Below are 26,464 nucleotides of genomic sequence, written 5' to 3' on the forward strand. Positions count from 1 at the left end.
TATTATTATTATTATTGTTAGGTGAAGTTCTGTTTTGGACAGGTTACTTTTGAGGTGATAGCAGGATGTCCGTGTAGAGATGTCTTGAAGGCAGGAGGAAATGCGAGAGTGCAGGGTGAGAGAGAGATCAGAGCTGGAGATGTAGATTTAGGAATCATCCTCATGGAGGTCGTAGTTGAAGCCGTGGGAGCGAATGAGTTCTCCAGAGGCTGAGAACAAGTAGCCAGGGAGAGATAGGAGGAGAACCAGGAAAGGACAGTGTCAGCGAAGTCGAGGTTGGATAACGTTTCCAGGAGTCATTCATTCATTCATTGTCGTATTAATTGAGTGCTTACTGTGTGCAGAGCACTGTACTAAGCGCTTGGGAAGTACAAGTTGGCAGGTGGTCAACAGTGTCGAAGGCAGCTGAGAGAGGAGGATTGGGAGGGATAAGAATAATAATAATAATGACATTTATTAAGCACTTACTATGTGCAAAGCACTGTTCTAAGCGCTGGGATGAGCATTAGGAGAAGCAGCTTGGCCTAGTGGATAGAGCATGGGTCTAGGAAGCAGAAGATCATGGGTTCTAACCCCAGCTCTGCCGTTTTGTCTGCTGTGGGCAAGTCACTTCAGTTCTCTGTGCCTCAGTTCCCCCATCTGTAAAATGGGTTTTAAGACCGTGAGCCCGAAGTGCAACAGGGACCTTGTCCAACCCAATTATCTTGTATCTATCCCAGTGCTTCGAACAGTGCCTGGCACATAGTAAGCGCTCAACAAATACATTGTGGCTCAGCGGAAAGAGCCCGGGCTTTGGAGTCAGGGGTCATGGGCTCGAATCCCGGCCCTGCCAATTGTCAGCTGTGTGACTTAGTGCAAGTCACTTCACTTCTCTGTGCCTCAGTTCCCTCATCTTTAAAATGGGGATTAAGACTGTGAGTCCTCCCGTGGGACAACCTGATCTCCTTGTAACCTCCCCAGCGCTTAGAACATAGTACTATGTGCTTTGCACATAGTAAGCACTTAATAAATGCCATCATTATTATTATTATTGCCATAATAATAACAACTATTATTATTATTATGTTCAGTAGCAGTGGGAAAGAAGCCACTGAAGAGCAAATAGTTCACGATGGCAGTCAGGGAAGGAAGAAAGGAGAGGGCAAGTGTTTTGAAAAGTGTTTTGTCTCCGCCTTCTAGACTGTGAGCCCATTGTTGGGTAGGCGCCGTCTCTATATGTTGCCAACTTGTACTTCCCAAGCGCTTAGTACAGTGTTCTGCACACAGTAAGCGCTCAATAAATACGACTGAATGAATGAAAAGTTGAGGAGGGGGTGGATTTTGAGATAAGGCAGGAAATCTCCTCTTGAGATACTGCTGGGAAGAATGAGAGAGTTGAAAAAAACCCATAGTCTTTCTGGGTATTTCTGATATAGCCGGCTACTGCCTGGAATATTTCAGGAGCTATGCGAACGAGTGGTTTCCAAACCAATCTATAATTCAACAGTGTTAGTGTGGGGAGATTCTAGTTTGGAGCCATCTCTCCGTTGGGTCTAATGGACAACCAGGGCCCGTGAAAATTTATGACCATTCCTTTCTTCTCCCAAATCAAGGTCGACGATTACGGCACCCAACAACCGATCGCCTTGTTGAAACTCCTTCTGGAGAAAGGTAGCCTGTATGACCGGGGCAAAGAGATGAACTGTAAAATCCTTCGCGACCTTGGCTTCGTGGCTGCCATGGGCAAAGCTGGAGGAGGCCGTAATGAAGTAGACCCAAGATTCATTTCACTCTTCAGCGTTTTCAACGTCCCTTTCCCATCAGAGGAATCTCTGCACTTGATTTATGCCTCCATCTTGAAAGGCCATACCAGGGTAATTTCAAGTTAATTAAAAACCCCAGTTGAACGTAGTTAGTTACAGTGAATTCCAGTGTTGAAATTTATGCTTGTCCCCTACGCAGTCACCATCCTTTCACTCCTTTCCTCTTGTCCATTCCTGTCGTGCTTCAGTGTTAACAAATTTGGACTTGGAACTTTTTTAAAGGTCCAAGTTCTAACCTGCTTTGAGTGTTGCTAGACTGATAGGTACACATTAAGTTGGCCTAATTCTAAATCAAGGCTAGAATCAGAAGTGAGTAACTTGCTTTTCAGGTTAAGAACAACAACCAAAAAGCCCTGATATTTCCATACTCTGTTTCTAAGCAGCGTGGCTTAGTGGAAAAGAGCACAGGTTTGGGAATCAGAGGACATGGGTTCTAATCCTGCCTCCGCCACTCGTCTGCTGTGTGACCTTGGGAAAGCCAATTCACTTCTCTTTACCTCTGTTACCTCATCTGTAAAATGGGGATTAAAACTGTGAGCCCCACATGGGGCAACCTGATTATTCTGTATGTCTCCAGCTCTTTGAACGGTGCTTGGCACATAATAAGCGCTTAATAAATACCAAAATGATAATAATAATAATAATGAAACAATAAAATACTCATCTTAGAATGAGCTGTTGGATAACTTGCTATTAGAGCTCTTGATCTCTAACCTGTTAAATGCCTAGACTTTGACTGTGAGTCCTACATAGGATAGGGACTGTTACCAATATGATTAACGTGTACCTAGCCCAGCTCTTAGAACAGTGCTTGACACATAGTAAGCACTTAACAAGTGTAATAATGATAACAATAAGGGCTACTGCCATCAAAAATCTACAGAGTCCAAGAATGCCAAACTTAGAGAGAAATGCAAGCAATAAAAATGCCAGCTAGGGACAGAAACCAAATGGAAGCTCAAAACCCTTTTTACCAAATTAAGTTTTCGGTAGGATCCAGCATTTCCCTTTTGAAAGTAATAAAACAGGTCAGAAGACAGGCCCCCTTATTTTCTTTCCCTTATCCAGAGTTTCAACGAGAGCATTGCGGCGTTGAGTGATACGATGACCTCCTGTACGCTAGACCTTTACAAATTGATAGTTCGGGATCTGCCTCCCACCCCTTCGAAATTCCACTACATCTTCAACCTGCGGGATCTCTCCAGGGTCTTTAATGGGCTGGTCCTGACCAACCCAGAGCGGTAAGATTCCTCTGAGGGCTAAATCGTGTATTTAATCGTGTAAGCGGTATTTATTGAGTGCTTACGTTGTACAGAGTACTGTGCTAAGCATTTCGGTGATTACAGTAGAGTCAGTAGTCCCAAACCCTGCCTTTAAGGATCTTACGGTCTAGTGGAGGAGACAGTCACGACAGTCAAGCAACCGATCAATCAATTTTATTTATTGAGCACTTACAGTAAGTAGTGTGGCCTAGTGGAAAGAAGATGGACTTGGGAATCATAGAACCTGGATTCTAGACCCAGCTCTTACAGTTGCTGGCTGTCTCACCTTGGGAAAGTCACCTAACTTCTCTGCGCCTCAGTTTCTTCATCTGTAAAATAGGGATTCAAGACCCGTTCTCCCTCCTACTTAGACTGTGAGCCCCATATGAGACAGGGACTGTGTCTGACCTGAATAGCTTTTATCTTCTCCAGCATTTAGAACAGGGCTTGACATATAGTAAGTGTTTAACAAGTATAATAGCAATAATAATAATAATAATAATAATAGTAAGCATTTGGGAGAGTACAGTACAACCGAGTAGGTGAAAATGTTCACTTCTCATAAGGAGCTTACAGTCTAGAGGTAGACAGATATTAAAATAAATTGCAGATGTGTCCATAAAGGCTGAGGGAGCAGGAGGAGGGATGAGCATCTAGGGGCTTGGGGTGGGAGGAATCATGTGCACAGGTGATGCAGTAAGAAGGGAAAATAGAATGGGGAAGATGAGAGATTAGATAGGGAAAGCTTCCTGGAGGAAATGGGATTTTAGTAAGGTTTAAGGGAATACATGCTGAGATTTTCTGGCTGCTGGGATATTCTGGTTTCTCAGAGAAACGAGTGCTCTTAAGGGAAGTGGTATTGAATGGGCTGGGATGGCTTGATATTTTCTCACCCCTTTTCTCTTAACTGTCCCCTTAATGTCCTTTAAGGGAAATTCATTCAATCGTATTTATTGAGCACTTACTGTGTGCAGAGCACTGTACTGGTAGACCTCAGGGACTGAGCATGCTGTGGGCAGGAATGTGTATGTTGTTTGATTGTTCTCTCCCAACTGCTTAGTACAGTGCTTTGCACACAGGAAGCACTCAATAAATATGAATGAATGAAAGGAACCGTGAGCGTGTCAGTAAGCACTTCCTTTCTAGGAACCCTGTCATTGTTCTCTCCCAAGCGCTTAGTACAGTGCTCTGCACACAGTAAGTGCTCAATAAATACGATTGAATGAATTTATTTATTTTATTATTAACGACATTTGTTAAGTGCTTACTATGTGCAAAGCACTATTCTAAGCGCCGGGGAAGTTACAAGGTGATCAGGTTGTCATTCATTCAATCGTATTTATTGAGTGCTTACTGTGTGCAGAGCACTGTACTAAGCGCTTGGGAAGTACAAGTTGGCAACATATAGAGATGGTTCCTACCCAACAGGGGGTTGTCCCACAGGGGGCTCACAGTCTTCATCCCCATTGTACAGATGAGGGAACTGAGGCACAGAGAAGTCAAGTGACTTGCCCAAAGTCACACAGCTGACAATTGGCAGAGCAGGGATTTGAACCCATGACATCTGACTCCAAAGCCCATGCTCTTTCCACTGAGCCACGATGCTTCACTAACGGGTATTTATGCCAGAGCAAGCCTTCCAGTCATCCCTCTGTTCCAGATACAGTTCCCCGGGGAATCCTCTGAGACAGTATTCTAGCCTCTAGAGTCCAAAGATTTGATTTCATACCTTGAATTTAGGAGAAAAAGAATTTGGGGGTTTGTTTGCCCTAAGAATGTATCATGGAGAACCTTAAAATGGGATCAGATCTCTGAGCATGGGTCTCCAAAAACACAAATTTTGGAGAACCAACTGGAGGCTATTAAGTTGCTATCTTATAAGAGTCATTTGTAGCTCATGAGTTCTTACTTTAGCAAAGTACTATTTTGAATTATTTTACTCTACCTGACATTGTTGCTGATCCGGCTCTTGTAATGACTCAGATTCCAGATGGTGACACAGATGGTGAGGGTCTGGAGGAATGAATGTCTGCGAGTTTTCCACGACAGATTAATTAATGAAGACGACAAGTTATCGGTTAGTAACTAAATAGAATAAGAAAAATGTAACTGAAATTAAGCAGTAAGTACGAAGAGCCTTTGCAATTTTCTGTCCATGCTATTAGCGCCAAAAGGCCTGAACCTTATCAGGAAAATAAACAAACTTGAAGAAAAGAAGAGAAGCTGTGTGGCCTAGTGGATAGAGCAAGGGCCTGGGAATCATTCATTCATTCATTCAGTCATATTTATTGAGCGCTTACTGTGTGCAGAGCACTGTTCTAAGCGCTTGGGAAGTCCAAGTTGGCAACATATAGAGACGGTCCCTACCCAACAGCGGGCTCACAGTCTAGAAGGGGGAGACAGACAACAAAACAAAACATATTAACAAAATAAAATGAATAGAATAGTAAATATGCACAACCAGAAGAACCTGAGTTCCAATCCCAGCTCTGTTACTTGTTTGCTCTGTGATCTTAGGCCAGTCACTTAACTCCTCGTGGCCTCAATTACCTCATCTGTAAAATGGGGATGAAGACTGTGAGCCCCATGTGGGACACTGATTGTGTCATTCATTCATTCATTCAATCGTATTTATTGAGCACTTACTGTGTGCAGAGCACTGGACTAAGCGCTTGGGAAGTACAAATTGGCAACATATAGAGACGGTCCCCAACCTGATTAGCTTGAATCTACCTCAGTGCTTAGAACAGTGCCTGGCACATAGTAAGTGCTTCACAAATAACAAATAGTAAGTGCTTAACAACAGGGATGGATCATCACATCTGCTATTTTAATGGAAAACACCTTTTTTTCCAGTGGAGGGATTTGAAGAGATTTTATGCGAACAAACTTACTTGACACCAAGGCCAGTTAAAATAGTAGTAGTAACAGTATTTATAATAATAATGGTGTTAGTTAAGCACTTACTATGTATCAAGCACTGTCTAAGCTCTGGGGCAGATACAAGCTAATCAGGTCGGACACCTGTCCCATAGGGGCCTCACAGTCCTAATCTCCATTTTACAGATGAGGTAACTGCAGTCCAGTAAAGTGACTTGCTCAGGGTCACGCAGAAGACAATTGGCAGAGCCAGGATTAGAACCCAGGTCCTTCTGACTCCCAAGCTCGTGCTCTATTCACTAGGCCATATTTTTTGGGTGCAGAGCACTTTACCGAGTACCGGGAGAGATTCCCTGGGTCAGAATTAAATGGGGTCCCGTCCCTCGGGGGCTAACAATCCAAAGGCACTGATTGATCCCGGGAACTGGAAACACGTCTGCTCCCAGGCCAGAGTTTGTCCCCTTCCCACTCACCCCAGTGAGGATGGGGGCATTGAGCTGTGTTCACTCCCGCCCTAGCAGACGCTGGAACTTTTTCAGATGGGTCAGTCCCCCCCGGTGTAGCGGTGGGTGAAGGCGTGGTGAAGGTGGGCTTGGGAGGAACCCCCAAGGACCACAGTGCTGGGAAATCCCATTTTACAGGTTGGATGAAGAGGCCCTGGGTGATGAATTTGCCTAAAGGCATCCTCCGACATCAACTGCATAGTGTCCATCTTGTGATGTGAATGATGTTCTGCTCTAAGGTCCAAAGCCACATAAAATCCTTGGTGGTAGCGCATTTTCAAGATGACGTGGAGGCGGTGATGAGAGACCCCATCCTCTACGGAGACTTCAGGATGGCTCTGCATGAAGACGAACCTCGGATTTATGAAGACATCCAGGACTATGAGGCAGCCAAAGCTCTCTTTCAGGTCTGGGGTTTCACCCTTGTGTGAACGGGCCCCTCTTTTGGCCCATTCCCTGCACCTGCTCTGGTTTTGTTAGGGTGAACAGACCCTCCGTGTGAGGATGACGTTCCAGGTGTTTTGGTCCCCGATTGTGAAATCTGGGTGACTGCCAGAAATTCTCTTCATCCTCGATAAATGATTCAAACCTGGAACGTTTTGGTCTTGAACCCATTGTGGCCTATCTCTACCCCATGAAAGGATTGTATCCCCACAGCACTTAGGCCCATATCCTTATACTCTAGAATTTCTCCTCTGTAATTTATTTTTTCAGTGTCTGTTTCCTCCTGTAGACGGTAAGTTCTTTGTGGGGAGGGATCACACCTGCCAACTCTATCGTACTGTACTTGCCCAAGCACTTGGTTCAGTTTTCTGCACACAGTAAGCACTCAAGAAATGCCGGTGATTGATTGCAGACTGTAGATTCGGGACCTAAATGAATAAAGGAGATTCAACACATAAACTCTCAGCTAGAAAATGGTTTGAATTAGCTACTAACAAAACTTAAGAAAAATCCTCTTTATCCCTAATTTTAATCCTCTTTTTAATTCAGGAAATCCTAGAGGAGTACAATGAGAGCAACACCAAAATGCACCTGGTTCTTTTTGATGACGCTCTGGAACACCTAACACGAATACATCGTATTATCCGAATGGACCAGGGTCATGCCCTGCTAGTTGGAGTTGGAGGCTCAGGGAAACAGTCTCTTGCAAGGCTGGCGGCTTATACGGCGGGGTGTGAGGTGGGTCACCGCCTCTCTTCCCTCCCCTTTTTTGTCAGTCTCTCTGCCATGTCTTGTGCGAGGCTAGAGCAGATTGTAGGAAAATGCCTTCCCTGGTAGTAGATCTCATTCTTACTTTCCTCTGATCAAGGCTAATACTTTAAAAGAATGCATCTGCGGCATCCAACAATCTAGTCTGTGTTGATTGTGGGTATGTTTTATAGCATTTATTAAGCACTTACTATGTGCAAAGCACCGTTCTAAGCGCTGGGGAGATTACAAAGTGATCAGATTGTCCCACGTGGGGCTCACAGCCTTAATCCCCATTTTACAGATGAGGGAACTGAGGCCCAGAGAAGTTAAGTGACTTGCCCAAAGTCACCCAGCTGACAATTGGCGGAGCCGGGATTTGAACCCATGTCCTCTGACTCCAAAGCCCGGGCTCTTTTCCACTGAGCCATGCTGCTTCTCAACATCCAACAATCTAGTCTGTGTTGATTGTGGGTATTTTTTTATAGCATTTATTAAGTGCTTACTATGTGCAAAGCACTGTTCTAAGCGCTGGGGAGGTTACAAGGTGATCAGGTTGTCCCGCGGGGGGCTCACAGTCTTCATCCCCATTTTACAGATGAGGGAACTGAGGCCCAGAGAAATGAAGTGACTTGCCCAAAGTCACACAGCTGGCAATTGGCGGAGCTGGGATTTGAACCCATGACCTCTGACTCCAAAGCCCTGGCTCTTTCCACTGAGCCACGCTGCTTCTCTAAGTGCTTTACTCTGAGAGTCGGGGATTCAATACCTGTTTTCCCACCTACTTAGACTTGAGCCCCAGCTGGGACAGGGACTGTGTCCAACCATAATATGTTATATCTATGCGAGTGCTGAAGAAGCCTTCCCAGACTGAGCCCCCTTTTTCCTCTCCTCCTCCCCATCCCCCCCACCCTCTCTCCTTCCCCTCCCCACAGCACCTGTATAGATGTTTGCACAGATTTATTACTCTATTTATTTTACTTCTACATATTGACTATTCTATTTATTTTGTGAATGATGTGCATCTAGCTTTAATTCTATTTGTTCTGACGACTTGACACCTGCCCACATGTTTTGTTTTGTTGTCTGTCTCCCCCTTCTAGACTGTGAGCCCGTTGTTGGGTAGGGGCTGTCTCTATATGTTGCCGACTTGTACTTCCCAAGCACTTAGTACAGTGCTCTGCTTGCAGTAAGCGCTCAATAAATACGATTGAATGAATAATAATAATGATGGTATTTGTTAAGCGCTTACTATGTGCAAAGCACTGTTCTAAGCGCTGGGGAGGTTACAAGGTGATCAGGTTGTCCCACGGGGGGCTCACAGCTTTAATCCCCCTTTTACAGATGAGGTAACTGAGGCACAGAGAAGTTAAGTGACTTACCTAAAGTCACACAGCTGACAGTTGGCGGAGCTGGTTTTTGAACCCATGACCTCTAATAATAATAATAACAATGATGGTATTAAGCACTTACTATGTGCAAAGCACTGTTCTAAGCGCTGGGGGATACAAGGCGATCAGGTTGTCCCACGTGGGGCTCACAATCTTAATCCCCATTTTACAGATGAGGGAACTGAGGCCCAGAGAAGTGAAGTGACTTGCCCAAAGTCACACAGCTGACAACTGGTGGAGCTGGGATTTGAACCCATGACCTCTGACTCCAAAGCCCGGGCTCTTTCCCCTGAGCCATGCTGCTTCTCTGACTCCAAAGCCCGTGTTCTTTCCACTGAGCCACACTTAGCGCTTAACAAATATCACAATTCATCATCAATCGTATTTATCGAGCGCTTACTATGTGCAGAGCACTGTACACAATAATAATAATAATAATTATTGATTGTAATTGTTGTATTTGTTGTAATTGTAATTATTGTAATACAATAATAATCACAATTATTATTATTATTATTATGACATTAAAATTCCAGGGGTTCTGGGACAGGAAGGATGGTGGTGCTACTGAGAGAGAAGGAAAAAGTTGTGAGGAGGAGTGGGTTTATGGGGAGCGATGAGGAGTTCGGTTTTGAGCGGGCCAAATTTGGAGTAATGTACGTAGGTCATCCAAGTGGAGATAGTCTGAAGGGAAGGGAAAATGGGAGATTGTCTAGCAACAGGGAGGGGGATTTAGGTAGATTTTGGTCAAATCTGCACAGATGTGGTCACTGAGCCCCTTCCTTCCTCTCCCCCTCGTCCCCCACTCCATCCCCCCATCTTACCTCCTTCCCTTCCCCACAGCACCTGTATATATGTATATATGTTTGTACATATTTATTACTCTATTTTACTTGTATCTATCTATTCTATTTATTTTATTTTGTTAGTATGTTTGGTTTTGTTCTCTGTCTCCCGCTTCTAGACTGTGAGCCCACTGTTGGGTAGGGACTGTCTCTATATGTTGCCAGTTTGTACTTCCCAAGCGCTTAGTACAGTGCCCTGCACACAGTAAGTGCTCAATAAATACGATTGATTGATTGATTGATTGATTGATTGAGGTGGATGAAGTTCCTGGGAGAGTCAGTGTAGAGGGAGAAGAATAGGGGATTCAGAGCAGAAACTTGAGGAACACCTACAATTAGGGAATGTTAGAGAAGTTAGAGAAGCAGCAAGGCGTTGTGGATCGAACATGGGCCTGGGAATCAGGAGGTCATGGATTCTAATCCCAGCTCCTCCACTCATCTGCTGTGTGACCTTGGGCCAGTCGCTTCATTCATTCGTTCATTCAATCGTATTTATTGAGCGCTTACTGTGTGCAGAGCACTGGACTGTATATGTTGCCAACTTGTACTTCCCAAGCGCTTAGTACAGTGCTCTGCACACAGTAAGCGCTCAATAAATACGATTGATTGATTGATTGATATAGAGACGGTCTCTACCCAACAGTGGGCTTCACTTCTCTGGGCCTCAGTTCCCCCATCTTGAAAATGGGGATGAAGACGGTCCCCCATGTGGGAGAGGGACTGTGACCAACTTGATTACCTTGTGTCTACCCAGCGCTTAGAACAGTGCCTGGCACATAGTAAGCGCTTAACAAATACCATGATTATTATTATTATAGAAGCATCGTGGCTTAGTGGAAAGAGCAAAGGCTTGGAAGTCAGAGGACGTGGGTTCTAATCCCAGCTCCGCTACCTGTCTGCTGTGTGACCTTGGGCAAACCACTTCACTTCTCTGTGCCTCAGTTACATCATCTGTAAAATGGAAATTAAAACTGTGAGCCCCACATGGGACAACCTGATTACATTGCACCTACCCCAGCGCTTAGACCAATGCTTGGCACATAGTAAGTGCTTTACAAGCACCATAATTATTCTTAATGAAAGGTGAAACAGGAGCCAGTGAATGAAACTGAGAATAATTACGATGGTATTTGTTAAGCGCTTACTATGTGCCGGGCACTGTTCTAAGCACTGAGCACTGTTCTAAGCACTGAGAAGCAGTGGCTGGAGAAGTGTAGACTCTGACAGTGAGCCCGCTGTTGGGTAGGGACCGTCTCTATATGTTGCCAACTGGTACTTCCCAAGTGCTTAGTACAGTGCTCTGCACCCAGTAAGTGCTCAATAAATACGATTGAATGAATGAACGAATGACAGCGGGCGTGTCATTGACAGCAAATCACTTACACCCTCAACTCCTGAAAAATACAGCAGCTAATCACCTTTTCTGGCCCCTTGCCATTTTAGTGAGCTTTGCTCTTTTATCATCATCATCAATCGTATTTATTGAGCGCTTACTGTGTGCAGAGCACTGTACTAAGCGCTTGGGAAGTACAAGTTGGCAACATATAGAGACAGTCCTTACCCAACAGTGGGCTCACAGTCTAATTCTCACCCCAGTACTAGTTCTCTGCACACAGGTGCTCAGTAAATACTACCGACTGTTCAGACGGCAGCGGTCAAGAGAAAAGGTACGACCCTACTGTCAGGACATTATGAGTTGAGTTGAGTTATCAGGACATTTGAGTGGTTTATTCTATTGCGGTGATTATTTGTACAGAGAAGCAGCGTGGCTCAATGGAAAGAGATCAGGCTTTGGAGTCAGAGGTCATGGGTTCAAATCCCACCTCTGCCTCTTGTCCGCTTTGTGACTTTGGGCAAGTCACTTCACTTCTCTGGGCCTCAGTTCCCTCATCTGTAAAATGGGGGTGAAGCCTGTGAGCCCCCTGTGGGACAACCTGATCACCTTGTAACCTCCCCAGCACTTAGAACAGTGCTTTGCACATAAGTACTAAATAAATGCCATTATTATTATTATTATTATTATTATTACCGAGCTATCAGCCACATCCTCTCACTTCATCCCACAAAAAAGAAATATTTTCACCTTCGTGTTACGTGCTCATCGTATGGTCTCCCTCAGGCTAATGCTTTATGTCGCATCCGTAGGTGTTTGAAATTGTTCTGAGCCGGGGCTATGGCGAAAATAATTTCCGGGACGATCTGAAGAATCTCTATCTGAAACTTGGGATCGAGAACAAGACGATGATTTTCCTGTTCACCGACGCCCATGTGGCCGAAGAAGGCTTCCTGGAACTCATTAACAATATGTTAACTTCCGGTAATAGAGGAGTGGATTTCTAACCTGTACCTTAACAAAGCAAATATTGCTTCAGTTACTGCAGCAAGTTCCAGTTCCCTCTCACCTGGAACTCTCTCCCACTTCATATCCACCTGACGCCACTCTCCCACCTTCAAAGTCCTTCTGAAATCACACCTCCTCCAAGAGGCCTTCATTCAGTTCATTCATTCATTCAATCGTATTTATTGAGCGCATACTGCATGCCGAGCAGTGTACTAAGCACTTGGAAAGTACAATTCAGAACCCTCATTTCCCCTATTTGCCTACACATTTGGATCTGCACCCCGTAAGCACTTGATGTTTAGTCCCACAACACTTTTGAACATATCCATTTCCCTTATCTGTAATTTATTTGAATGTCTGTTTGCACTGCAGACAGTAAGCTCCTTGTGGGCAGGGATTGTGTCTGCCAATTCTACTGTACTGAACTCTCCAAAGAGCTTAGTTCAGTGCCCAACACACCATAAGCACTCTGTAATTATCAGTCAACCAATGGTATTTATTAAGTGCTTATTATATGCAGAGCACTAAGCACTTGGGAGAGACATTACAACAGAATTGGCAGTCACATTCCCTAACCATAATGAGCTTGCAGTCTACAGGGGAAGACTGACATTAATATAAATAATTGATAATATATGATTTAAAGATATGTACATAAGTGCTGTGGGGCTGAGAGTAGGGTGAATACCAGATGCCCAAAGGGCATGGATCCAGATGCATAGGTGACACAAAAGGGAAAGGAAATCGGGAGTAAAGAGGTCTTGATTGGGAAAGACCTATTGGAAATTCATTCATTCACCCATCCATTTAATCATATTTATTGAGCGCTTACTGTGTGCAGAGCACTGTACTTAGTGCTTGGGAGAGTACAATACAACAATAAACAGACACATTCCTTGCTCACAACAAGTTTACAGTCCAGAGGGGAATAATAATACCTTGGTATTCTATAGCGATTTTATTGCCAAAGAGCTCTCACATTAATTACTCTATTTATTTATTTTACTTGTACTTATTTATTCTATTTATTTTATTCTGTTAAGATGTTTTGTTTTGTTCTCTGTCTCCCGCTTCTAGACTATGAGCCTACTATTGGGTAGGGACCGTCTCTATATGTTGCCAACTTGTGCTTCCCAAGCGCTTAGTACAGTGCTCTGCACACAGCAAGCGCTCAATAAATATGATTAAATGGGTGGATGAATGAATGAATTTCCAAGAGATGTGACCTTACCATTGATGGGTTGAACCGGATGCATTTCTTCTCATTTTCCTTTCCCCTTTCGTCCTAGAATGTGAATCTTTCCCACCTCTAGGTTTCTGTTCCTCCTCTCCTACATCCCCGTTTTTTCCTTCCCCAGATGAGATCTTCAGGATACATTTATCAGTTTTCAGTGTTCAAGCTCTTTTACCTAGCTGACTTTACTACTGCATTTTCAGAGATTTGGATTTTCTTTCTATAGATCCCTCCTTTAAAGAGTCTTAGTTTGGCTATCACAAACATTTGCAAGACATTATGTGTTTTGAATACTTAAATACTTTTAACCTCAGTAATTATTAACTGACTTTTTAATCCGAAATTGATTTTGGCAATCTAGTTTATGGATTAAATCCTGAACTGTGGAGGAGGTAAAGTAATGAGGCAGGTATCTCTGTTGTCTCAGCTGTTGGCTTGGTGTAACTTGGATGAGGCATGGAAAAACTCTTCGATAATTGGCTTGGAGTTAGGGACAAGCCGTCCTCATCTCCAGCTTGCTCTCTACAGAGATAGGAAGGACTCTGTGGATCCTGGCTCATTAAAATATCAAAGATATATTCATTTGAGAAGCAGTGTGGCCTAATGGGAGTCAGAGGACCTGGGTTCTAATCCCGGCTCTTCCATCTGTCTATTGTGTCACCTTGAGCGAGTTGCTTAACTTCTCTGTGCCTCAGTTACCTCATTTGTAAAATGGGGATTCAATCCTACTCCCTCCTACTTAGACTATGAGCCTCATAATAATAATAATGTTGGTATTTGTTAAGCGCTTACTATGTGCCAAGCACCGTTCTAAGCGCTGGGGAGGTTACAAGGTGAACAGGTTGTCCCATGGGGGGGTCACACAATTTTAATCCTCATTTTACAGATGTGATAACTGAGGCCCAGAGAAGTTAAGTGACTTGCCCAAAGTCACACAGCTGACAGTTGGCGGAGCTGGGATTTGAACCCATGACGTCTGACTCCAAAGCCCGGGCTCTTTCCACTGAGCCACTCTGCTTCTCTGCCTCATGTGGGACAGAGACTGTGTCCAGCCAATTAACTTGTATCTACCCCAGCTTAGCACATAGTATGCGCTTAACAAGTACCATAATTATCATTAATTGTTATTTCTCTGAGGCCCCACCTGTCTCTAAGGATTCTGTGGCAGAAAGAGTTGAGGAGGGAGAGATCTCCTTGGATAGCCTTCTGCAGGTGCATTGTAAACCCTGGTGGGTTGTTTGCCCATATCCATCATTATTGGAAAACAAAGCATCATTTTCAATTTCTGAACTTTAGGATGCCTCACTTCATGGCAGGAGTGAAAAGTGATGCTTTCAGAGCAGTAAATAGAGGATTTTACTTCCCAAGTGCTTAGTACAGTGCTCTGCACACAGTAAGCACTCAAATATGATTGATTGATTGAGTGATTGATTTTAGAATGGCCAGCAGTATGGCAGAGTTCTGTACCATAAGTACTATTAATTGATTGATTTTAGAATGGCCAGCAGTATGGCAGAGTTCTGTACCGACTATGTGCCTTTGTTTTATAGGAATGGTTCCAGCCCTTTTTCAAGAAGATGAGAAGGATTCTGTCCTAACTCAAATTGAAGGAGAAGCTAGCAGAAGTGGAGTGGGTTTGGCCAAAGAAAGTATCTGGCAGTACTTTGTGAATAAGAGTGCAGATAATCTTCATATCGTACTTGGCATGTCTCCAGTTGGTGATGTCCTGAGAAATCGATGTCGAAATTTTCCAGGTACCTGGGATCCAAATTAGCGGGCTAATTTCTTTCTTGTGAAAGGGCAGGTGTTTTGGGGTTCAGATCGCACGCTCCTCTTTAAGGCCAGGTAGTTCAGTTTACTGTTGCCAACTTGTACTTCCCAAGCGCTTAGTACAGTGCTCTGCACACAGTAAGTGCTCAATAAATACTATTGATGATGATGATGATGATTGACAAGGGGAGGCAGAGAATTGGGACAGGAGCGGGGAGAAGAGGGTTTGGGAGGAAAGGTGGGAAGATTAAGGCAAGTCCTAAGCCGTGTCAACTGAAGTTCATTACTTCAATTATTACCCCGCCTTACCTGCTCCCCTCCGCCTTACCTCCTTCCCCTCCCCACAGCACCTGTATATATGTATATATATTTGTACGTATTTATTACTCTATTTTATTTGTACTTATTTATTCTATTTCTTTTATTTTGTTAATATGTTTTGTTTTGTTCTCTGTCTCCCCCTTCTAGACTGTGAGCCCGCTGTTGGGTAGGGACCGTCTCTCTATGTTGCCAACTTGTACTTCCCAAGCGCTTAGTACAGTGCTCTGCACACGGTAAGCGCTCAATAAATACGATTGAATGAATGAATGAAAAGTTGGGGCCCTGGGCTGAACCATCAGGCAGAGCTCCTTCACATGACTTATATGTGTATGTTTGTATGAATTTATTACTCTATTTTATTTTATTTGTGCATATTTATTCTATTTATTTTATTTTGTTAATATGTTTTGTTTTGTTCTCTGTCTCCCCCTTCTAGACTGTGAGCCCACTGTTGGGTAGGGACCGTCTCTATATGCTGCCACCTTGTACTTCCCAAGCACTTAGTACAGTGCTCTGCACACAGTAAGCGCTCAATAAATACGATTGAATGAATGAATGAAAAGTTGGGGCCCTGGGCTGAACCATCAGGCAGTGCTCCTTCACATGGCTTATATGTATATGTTTGTATGAATTTATTACTCTATTTATTTTATTTTATTTGTGCATATTTATTCTATTTTGTTAATATGTTTTGTTTTGTTCTCTGTCTCCCCTTTCTAGACTGTGAGCCCACTGTTGGGTAGGGACCACCTCTATATGTTGCCAACTTGGACTTCCCAAGCGCTTAGTACAGTGCTCTGCTCACAGTAAGCACTCAATAAATATGATTGAATGAATGAATGAATGACTTTTGTGATATCATTAGAGTGCCAACATCAGCCGGGTTGGAGGCAGAGATGTAGGGGGATTGTTGGGGCCTGAAGGCCTTTTGTCTGGATGGGGGGGAGAAGGAGGAGGAGGGAAGGAGAGGGTGGGAGTCGGGGGTCAAGAGGCCCCCCGTCATGACCCAGTGGCATTTCTGACTGCATTTCTCCTTCCCTATCCCTCTCCATGCTTTGTCCTCTGAAATCAATCAATCAATCGTATTTATTGAGCGCCTACTGTGTGCAGAGCACTGTACTAAGCGCTTGGGAAGCACAAGTTGGAAAGCCAAGGCAAAGTGATCTAGTGGCTAGAGCACGGCTCTGGGAATCAGAAGGCCCTGGGTTCTAATCCCGGCTCCACCACTTGTCCGCTGTGTGACTTTGGGCAAATAATGAAGTTAATTGTTGTGCTATTTGTTAAGTGCTGACGATGTGCCAAGCACTGTACTAAGTGCTAGGGTAATCAGGTTGGACCCAGTCCGTGGCCCGCATAGAGTTCACAGTCTAAGTAGAAGGGACCTCAGGTATTGAATCCCCATTTTAGAGATGAGGAAACCAAGGCAGGAGGAAGTTATGACATGCCCAAGGTTATAAGCAGTGTGGCTTAGTGGAAAGAGTCCGGGCTTTGGAGTCAAAGGTCATGGGTTCAAATCCCGGCTCCGCCAACTGTCAGCTGTGTGACTTTGGGCAAGTCACTTCACTTCTCTGTGCCTCAGTTACCTCATCTGTAAAATGGGGACTAAAACTGTGAGCCCCCCCCCCCCCGGGGACATCCTGATCACCTTGTAACCTCCCCAACACTTAGAACAGTGCTTTGCACATAGTAAGCGCTTAACAAATACCATCATTATTATTATTATGTGGCAGGCAAGTGATAAGCCGGGATTAGAAGCCAGGTTCTCTGATTTCCAGGCCCAGGCTCTTTCCATTTGACCTTCCTTCCCAGATCTGGGACCTTTGGGCAATTGATATTTTGCCCCAGCCTCAACCCCACAGCTCCTATGTACGTATATACAAATTATATATTTTAGATTATCTATTTATATTAATGTCTGTCTCCTCCTCTAGATTGTAAGCTTATTGTGGGCAGGGAACATGTCTACGCTCTGTCGAACTGTACTCTCCCAAGAGCTTAGTACAGTGTTCTGCACACATTAGGCACTCAGTAAATACCATCGATAATGATGATAACGATAGGCTACACTTTCCAACTTTGTAGAAAAATAATCTGGGTAGTAAAGTGAAGTGTGGACCGGTGAGGGAGGAGTCTGAAGTCAGGGAGGTCATTGAGGAGACTGTTAGATAGTCGACAAGTGCTTGGATCAATACGATGGCAGTTTGGATGAAGAGAAAGGGGTGAATTCTAGACATGCTGTGAAGGAAGAAGCAACAGGATTTGGGGACAGACTGAATATTTGGGTTGAATGAGAGAGATGAGTTGAGGATAATGCCAAGGTTACAGGTTTGTGAGACAGGAAGAATGGTGGTGGTGTCTACAGTGATGGGGAAGTCATGGGGAGGAGAATGTTTGGAGGAGAATGAGGAGTTCTATTTTGGACGTGTCAAATTTATGCTTAAATCAATGATTTCAAGAGTGATTGCTTAAACTAATAAATGTTCTTGTGACTGTGAAGAGTGATTGTCTTTATCATACGACGTTTCTTTTTCTAGGTCTAGTAAATAATACCGGTATTGACTGGTTCTTGCAATGGCCACCTCAAGCTCTATTGGCAGTTGCTAAATCATTCTTAGGTAAGTGCTGGATTGTTCTTGTGAATCAAATTGTTTGTATTGTCGGGAAGCTCCCCCTCGTCCCCCTCTCCATCCCCCCCATCTTACCTCCTCCCCTTCCCCACAGCACCTGTATATATGTGTATATGTTTGTACATATTTATTACTCTATTTATTTATTTTACTTGTACATATCTATTCTATTTATTTTATTTTGTTAGGATGTTTGGTTTTGTTCTCTGTCTCCCCCTTTTAGACTGTGAGCCCACTGTTGGGTAGGGACTGTCTCTATATGTTGCCAACTTGTACTTCCCAAGCGCTTAGTACAGTGTTCTACACACAGTAAGTGCTCAATAAATACGATTGACGATGATGACGACCTGGGTGAAAGTAGCAAAGCATAATTACTGTAAGTCCAGATTGCATATATCATGGAGGGGGGGGTCTAATGTGGGATATGTCTGCATTATTTTCCTCATTTTGAAGTCCAGGCAAGCAAACTGTTTTGTAGGATAAGGCAGGGTGTTTGGCATCGATTTTTTTTTTTTTTTTTTTTTTTTTACAAAACAGGGTTCCTCAAATTTCATTCCCAGGTAATTGTATTTAAGAATCTGTCAGAAATCTGAACTGACTATGTCTGTCAGGGAAAATGAATCTTCCTAGTTGTAAAAAAATTGGGCTGGCTCCCTTACTGCTAGGGAAATTGCCAATCTTCGCATTCTCGGCCAGCAAATCAAGATTATGTATATTCTACCACTCCCATTAGATAAGCAGTTTGCAGGAGAGAAACCAACGGTTTCTCTGGTTTCTCTGTAAAGACTCTTTCTCCATTTCTCCCCTGCTGCTTTAGAAGAGAATCCATTGATCCCGGGAGACTACTCACGGCCGGTGGTTGAGCACATTGTTTCGGTGCACGAATCCGTAGGTGACTTCAGCAAAAAGTTTCTACAGAAATTGAGACGCAGCAATTATGTCACTCCAAAGAATTACCTGGATTTTATTAACACCTACTCAAAATTGCTGGATGAGAAAACTCAATTCAATTTAGGTAAGATCTCGTGGAGAGTCTAAGCTAGGAAGTGAATTGCATGCGGAAATAGTAAATCAGTGGTGGGCATGGCTACTGCTTGGTGGTTTGTATTATCTAAAGAAAATTGGCGAAGTAGATGTTGGCTTAATAATAATAATTTTGGTATTTGTTAAGCGCTTGCTATGTGCCAAGCACTGTTCTAAGCGCTGGGGGAGATACAAGGTAATCAGGTTGTCCCACATGGGGCTCACAATCACAATGAGAAGCAGCGTGGCTCAGTGGAAAGAGCCCGGGCTTTGGAGTCAGAGGTCATGGGTTCAAATTCCGGCTCCGCCAATTGTCAGCTGTGTGACTTTGGGCAAGTCACTTAACTTCTCTATGCCTCAGTTACCTCATCTGTAAAAAGGGGATTAAAACTGTGAGCCCCCTGTGGGACAACCTGATCACCTTGTAACCTCCCCAGCACTTAGAACAGTGCTTTGCACATAGTAAGCGCTTAACAAATACCATTATTATTATTATTATTAATCCCCATTTTGCAGATGAGGTAACTGAGGCACAGAGAAGTTGTGACACAGATTAGAACCCATGACCTCTAACTCCCAGCCTGTGCTCCTTCCACTGAGCCACGCTGCTTCTCTATAATAAGTGTGGCTTCCAGAAATATCATATTCTACTTGACTAATGGAGCCACAGTTTTGGGAATGGGGAATCATATATGCTGAATGGTGTTCTCCTCTAACAAAAATGATTTCCCTCAGCTCAGTGCAAACGTCTGGAAGGAGGATTAGATAAATTGAAGGAGGCTTCTGTTCAGCTGGATGAACTGAACCTGAAACTTGCAGAACAGAAGATTGTTTTAGCTGAGAAGTCGACGGCCTGTGAGACTTTGTTACAAGAAATTGCGCACAATACTGCAGTAGGCAAGTATTGCAAAGGATCCTATTCGCAGGACAGATATTCCTTGTGTTATATCATACAGTTTAGCCGGATTTTGAGGGGTCAGAGGTGAAGCCAGAGAGCTCCCCAAATCACAAGTGGATACGGAAAGTGGCGTGGACAGATTACCAGCAAGTCGGCATCCTTGGGTTCAGTAAATGTATCTTGAGCTCTCAAGAACTTCGGGGAGTAGCCACAGTCCTTTCATGATGATCGTCTTTCACCTCCGCATCAAACAAAAACTCCTTTCCGTTGGCCTTAGAGCACTTAATCACCTTTCCGTCTCTTACCTTCTAGACTGTCTAGACTTCTAGACTTCTAGACTGTGAGCCCACTGTTGGGTAGGGACCATCTCTATATGTTGCCAACTTGTACTTCCCAAGCGCTTAGTACAGTGCTCTGCACACAGTAAGCTCTCAATAAATACGATTGATTGATTGATTGGTTACTTCACCTCGCTACTCTCCTACTCCAACCCAGCCCGCATACTTCATTCCTCTACTGTTAACCTCACTGTATCTCCATCTCATCCATCTTGCTGCTGACCTCTCGCTCACATCTTACCTCTGGCCTGGAATGCCCCTTCACCTCATATTCATTCATTCGATCGTATTTATTGAGTGCTTACTGTGTGCAGAGCACTGTACTTATCAGACGGGTAATTGTTCTCCCCCACTTCAAAACCTTATTGAAGGCACATCTCCTCCAAGAAGCCTCCTCTCCTCTTCTCCCATGCTTCTTCATTCATCCTCCCTCCCATCCTCACAGCACATTTGTATATAAATAAATGAATAAACAAATAAATTTCAGATAACTGTATATGTCTGAAATTTATTTGTTTATTCATTTATTTATCTATTTAATTATATTAATGCCTGTCTCCCCCTCTAGACTGTGAGCTCATTGTGGGCAGGAATGTGTCTGTTGTTGTATCGTACTCTCCCAAGCACTCAGTACAGAGCTTTGCACACAGTAAGCGCTCAATAAATACCAGTGAATGAATGAATGATCCATGCTGTGGAGGAAACCTGGGCTGTATCGACCTGCTCCAGTTTCCTCGTTACTCCAGTCCTCTTTCAGGCAGTTCCTTGAATCGAAACTGAGCCCCCTTTTTCCTCTCCTCCTCCCCACCCCCCCGCCCTACCTCCTTCCCCTCTCCACAGCACCTGTATATATGTTTGTACAGATTTATGACTCTATTTATTTCACTTGTACATATTTACTATTCTATTTATTTTATGCATCTAGTTTTATTTCTATTTGTTCTGACGACTTGACACCTGTCTACGTGTTTTGTTTTGTTGTCTGTCTCCCCCTTCTAGACTGTGAGCCCGTTATTTGGTAGGGACTGTCTCTATAGGTTGCCAACTTCTACTTCCCAAGCGCTTAGTACAGTGCTCTGTACACAGTAAGCACTCAATAAATACAATTGAATGAATGAATGAATTAATCAGTGGTATTTATTGAGCACTTAATGTGTGCAGAACACTGCCTGGGAGAACACAATACGACAGAGTTGGTAGATACATTCCCTGCCCACCACAAGCTTAGAGTCTGGAGTCCGATGAATATGGTGCTTTTTCTTCATTAACAGTTTGCTAGCCCCATGATATGTTATGGAGACTGAGAGGAGGCACAGTGGAGGAAGGAAAGACTTAGGAAAAGTAGGAGGAGGCTCAGGGTACTTACAGAAAGAGAACGGATAGCCCAAGGATAGGGAGAGAAAATTAAAATCCAAACTATGGCCTTTGGTGTTTTCTGAGTTTGGTTAGGTGGTTGAGTCACCGATGAAAAGAGGATGAGGGTGACTGTAGGACCATAATAATAATAATAATAATGATGGCATTTATTAAGCGCTTACTCTGTGCAAAGCAGGTGATCAGGTTGTCCCCCGTGGGGCTCACAGTCTTAATCCCCATTTTACAGATGAGGTAACTGAGGCACAGAGAAGTGAAGTGACTTGCCCAAAGTCACACAGCTGACAATTGGCGGAGCCTGGATTTGAACCCATGACCTCCGACTCCCAAGCCCGGGCTCTTTCCAGTGAGCCACGCTGCCTCTCTATGATTTTGTCCAACGAGCTGGGGCAGAGAGAGTCTTGACGGGTGAAATTTCTCCTGCCATTAGTCAGATTGACCTTGCTCAGACATTCACACGAGGATCATCATCAGTCGTATTTATTGAGCGCTTACTGTGTGCAGAGCACTGTACTAAGCGCTTGGGAAGTCCAAGTTGGCAACATATAGAGACAGTCCCTACCCAACAGTGGGCTCACAGTCTAAAAGATCTTAGCATGACATCTTTCTAATTCCATTCACTAGCTGAGGAGAAGAAAAAGCTGGCAGAAGAAAAAGCCATTGAGATAGAGGAGCAGAACAAAATCATCGCAGTGGAAAAACACGAAGCAGAAACTGCCCTGGCTGAAGCCATGCCCATCTTAGAAGCTGCCAAACTGGAACTGCAGAAGCTGGACAAATCCGATGTCACAGAAATTAGGTAAATCAGTTGGATTGGCGGTTATGTTCATTCCATGCCTCAAGAAATAACTGGCTAAGGATGGGCTTTAATCAATTTCTGGAAACTGAACACGGAGGATTATTAAAATAGAACTTTCCAACCTGGTCGGCAACTGGCCACCTGTGGCCAGTAAATAGAAAATCTTAAATAATAAATAGTAATAGTAAATAATAATTATTATAATTATTTACTATTTAAATAATAAATAGTAAATAAAAATCTTAGTAAAATAGAGAAGCAAAATGAACCTAAATTAGCTGTCTCTGCCCTTCCAAGAGGACCTTTTTCCAACTACTGCGACCCTCTCTCCCACAAATCACACTTGTAAACATGCAAGAGAATTAAGGCAATCTTAATGATGTTGGCATTTTCACGAGAAACAGCATGGCCTAGTGGAAAGAGCACTTACCTGGGCTCTAACCCTGGCTCTCTCACTTGCCTGCTGTGTGACCTTGGGCAAGTCACTTAACTTCTCTGTCCCCTCAATTTCATCATCCGTAAAATGGGGATTAAATGGCTGTTCTCTCTGTTCCCCTTTGATAGGGTGTCCCAGGTGCTGATCTGCTTATCTTGTATCTCCCCCAACACTTAGTACTTGGCACACAGTAAGCACTTAATAAATCCCACTAATATTATAACGTGGCCACTCTAAAATAGGGATTGAGACTGTAAGCCCCATGTGCGACAGGGACTCTGTCCAACCTGATTTGCTTTTATCCGCCTCAGCGCTTAGTATAGTTCCTGGCACATAATAATAATAATTTTGGTATTTGTTAAGCACTTACTATGTGCAAAACACTATTCTAAGCACTGGGGAGGATGCAAGGTGATCAGGGGGTCCCATGTGGGGCTCACAATCTTAATCCCCATTTTGCAGGTGAGGTAACTGAGGCACAGAGAAGTTAAGTGACATGCCCGAAGTCACACAGCTGACAAGTGGCAGAGAGGGGATTTAAACACATGACCTCTCTGATTCCTAAACCCGTGCTCTTTCAACTGAGCCACGCTGCTTAACAAATCAATCAATCGTATTTATTGAGCGCTTACTGTGTGCAGAGCACTGTACTAAGTGCTTGGAAAGTACAAGTTGGCAACATATAGAGACAGTCCCTACCCAACAGTGGGCTCACAGTCTAAAAGGGGAAGACAGAGAACAAAACCAAACATAATGACAAAATAAAATAAACAGAATAGATATGTACAAGTAAAATAAATACATAAATAGAGTAATAAATATGTACAAACATATATACACATATACAGGTGCTGTGGGGAAGGGAAGGAGGTAAGATGAGGTAACAAATATACCACAGTTATTATTGTGAGCCCACTGTTGGGTAGGGACTGTCTCTTTATGTTGCCAACTTGTACTTCCCAAGCGCTTAGTACAGTGCTCTGCACACAGTAAGCGCTCAATAAATATGATTGATGATGATATTATTACTATTATTATTATTATTATTGTGGCACCCCTTGCAGAAGCTCCTTTTGAAAAGTCCTAACCTAAACCAGTGTTAACGTAACTCAGATCCTTCCTGTCCACTGTTGCACCGGCGACTTCTCAGGAAATTTCACTTCCTTTTAACAGAGCGGTTTTCTTCCACAATGAAGCCCTTATTCATTCATTCAATCGTATTTATTTAGCGCTTACTGTGTGCAGAGCACTGTACTAAGCGCTTGGGAAGTACAAGTTGGCAACATATAGAGACGGTCCCTACCCAACAGTGGGCTCACAGTCTAGAAGGGGATAATAATCATCATCATCATCAATCGTATTTATTAAGCGCTTACTATGTGCAGAGCACTGTACTCAGTGCTTGGGAAGTACAGATTGGCAACATATAGAGACAGTCCCTACCCAACAGTGGGACATTTATTAAGTGCTTACCATGTGCAAGGCACTGTTCTAAGCGCTGGGGAGGTATAAGGTGATGAGGTTGTCCCAAGGGGGCTCACAGTCTTCATCCCCATTTTCCAGATGAGGTAACTGAGGCCCAGAGAAGTGAAGTGACTTGCCCAAAGTCACCCAGCTGACACGTGGCGGAGCCGGGATTTGAACCCATGACCTCTGACTCCAAAGTCCGGGCTGTTTCCATTGAGCCATGCTGCTTCTCATCCTTTAGCCAGCATCAAATCTAGCCCTGTCCATTCCAATTCTCCTGCTCGCCTTTTCAGTTGTACACATCCTTCCTGAGAAAGATCCTGAGAAACAGCATGGCTCAGTGGAAAGAGCACGGGCTGGGGAGCCAGAGGTTGTGGGTTCTAATCCTGACTGCAACTTGTCAGCTGTGTGACCATGGGCAAGTCACTTAACTTCTCTGGGCCTGTAAAATGGGGATTAAGACTGTGAACCCCACGTGGGACAACCTGATTACTTTGTATCTACCCCAGCACTTAGAACAGTGCTTGGCACATAGTAAGCGCTTAACGAATACCAACATTATTATTTTTATTATCCTTCCACTGTCGGATGGTTATCATTCTCAGGAGTGGTATTCCCTTTTCATTTTCCTTTCTCTATGGAAATTTTCTCCATGGTTATCAATCAATGATATTTCCTGAGGACTTACTGTGTGCAGAGCACTGTACTAAGCACCTGGGAGAGTCCATCACAACACATACAATGTTAAAATAATAATAATTATGGTAGTTGTACTTCCCAAGCACTTAGTACAGTGCTCTGCACACAGTAAGTGCTCAATAAATAAGATTGAATGAATGAATAGTTGTTAAGCACTTACTAAGCGCCAGGCACTATACTAAGCGCTGTGAGCCCACCTTTTAGACTGTGAGCCCACTCTTTTATCATCATCAATCATATTTATTGAGCGCTTACTATGTGCAGAGCACTGTACTAGGCACTTGGGAAGTACAAATTGGCAACATATAGAGACAGTCCCTACCCAACAGTGGGCTCACAGTCTAAAAGGGGAAGACAGAGAACAAAACCAAACATACTAACAAAATAAAATAAATAGAATAGATAGGTACAAGTAAAATAAATAAAATAAGTAAATAGAGTAATAAATATGTACAAACATATATGCATATATAATAATTATGGTAGTTGTACTTCCTAAGCGCTTAGTACAGTGCTCTGCACATAGCGCTCAATAAATACGATTGATGATGATGAAGCGCTGGGGTGGAGACAAGCAAATCGTGTTGGACACAGTCCCTGCCCCGTGTGGGACTCACCGTCTCAACCCCCATTTTACGGATGAGGTAACTGAGGCACAGAGAAGTGAAGTCACTAGCCCAAGGTCACCCAGCAGACAAGGGGCAGAGCGGGGGTTAGAACCCAGGTCCTTCTGATTCCCAGGCCTGTGCTCTATCCACTAGGCCTTACTGCTTGTGAGGACTGTGAGCCCCGGGTGCGACAGGGACTGTGTCCAACCTGATCAGCTTGTATCTACCCCAGCACTTGGAACAGGGCTTGACACGAAAATAAGCGCTTCGCAAACACCATAAAAAGTCTTGTGAGAGCTCTGGAGAGAGAAAAAGAGAAGAAAACCCATTTCCATGACATTGTTGTCAGGTCAGAGTCATAACAGTCATAACTCCTCACGCTGGGCTTCAAGGCTGTCCATCCCCTCGCCCCCTCCTACCTCACCTCCCTTCTCTCCTTCTACTGCCCAGCCCGCACCCTCCGCTCCTCCACCACTAATCTCCTCACCGTACCTCGCTCTCGCCTGTCCCGCCATCGACCCCCGGCCCACGTCATCCCCCGGGCCTGGAATGCCCCCAATCCCTCTGCCCCTCCGCCAAGCTAGCTCTCTTCCTCCCTTCAAGGCCCTGCTGAGAGCTCACCTCCTCCAGGAGGCCTTCCCAGACTGAGCCCCTT

At 44.0% G+C, this 26,464-nt stretch overlaps 1 protein-coding gene and 1 long non-coding RNA gene across 3 annotated transcripts in view; one reads left to right on the forward strand and one right to left on the reverse strand.

Annotated features, from left to right (window-relative positions):
- DNAH10 (dynein axonemal heavy chain 10) overlaps window positions 1–26,464 on the forward strand; it is a 185,923-nt gene that overhangs the window by 114,406 nt on the left and 45,053 nt on the right. For both annotated transcript variants that reach the window (XM_038762289.1, XM_038762288.1), the window contains 11 exons: window positions 1,593–1,853; window positions 2,871–3,043; window positions 5,048–5,141; window positions 6,687–6,854; window positions 7,441–7,629; window positions 12,020–12,191; window positions 15,000–15,203; window positions 18,075–18,155; window positions 18,985–19,182; window positions 19,926–20,087; window positions 22,425–22,599. In XM_038762289.1, coding sequence (XP_038618217.1) covers window positions 1,593–1,853; window positions 2,871–3,043; window positions 5,048–5,141; window positions 6,687–6,854; window positions 7,441–7,629; window positions 12,020–12,191; window positions 15,000–15,203; window positions 18,075–18,155; window positions 18,985–19,182; window positions 19,926–20,087; window positions 22,425–22,599 — 1,877 coding nt within the window. The remainder of the gene's footprint in view (window positions 1–1,592; window positions 1,854–2,870; window positions 3,044–5,047; window positions 5,142–6,686; window positions 6,855–7,440; window positions 7,630–12,019; window positions 12,192–14,999; window positions 15,204–18,074; window positions 18,156–18,984; window positions 19,183–19,925; window positions 20,088–22,424; window positions 22,600–26,464) is intronic.
- Window positions 7,238–13,648, reverse strand: LOC119941794. Its single transcript, XR_005455323.1, has 3 exons — window positions 13,447–13,648; window positions 11,958–12,094; window positions 7,238–7,319 (listed from the first exon to the last, which is right to left on the reverse strand). It is a non-coding gene; the product is annotated as an uncharacterized LOC119941794 (long non-coding RNA).

The sequence above is a fragment of the Tachyglossus aculeatus genome, chromosome 21 (genome assembly GCF_015852505.1).
Source record: "Tachyglossus aculeatus isolate mTacAcu1 chromosome 21, mTacAcu1.pri, whole genome shotgun sequence".
Classification (NCBI taxonomy): domain Eukaryota; kingdom Metazoa; phylum Chordata; class Mammalia; order Monotremata; family Tachyglossidae; genus Tachyglossus; species Tachyglossus aculeatus.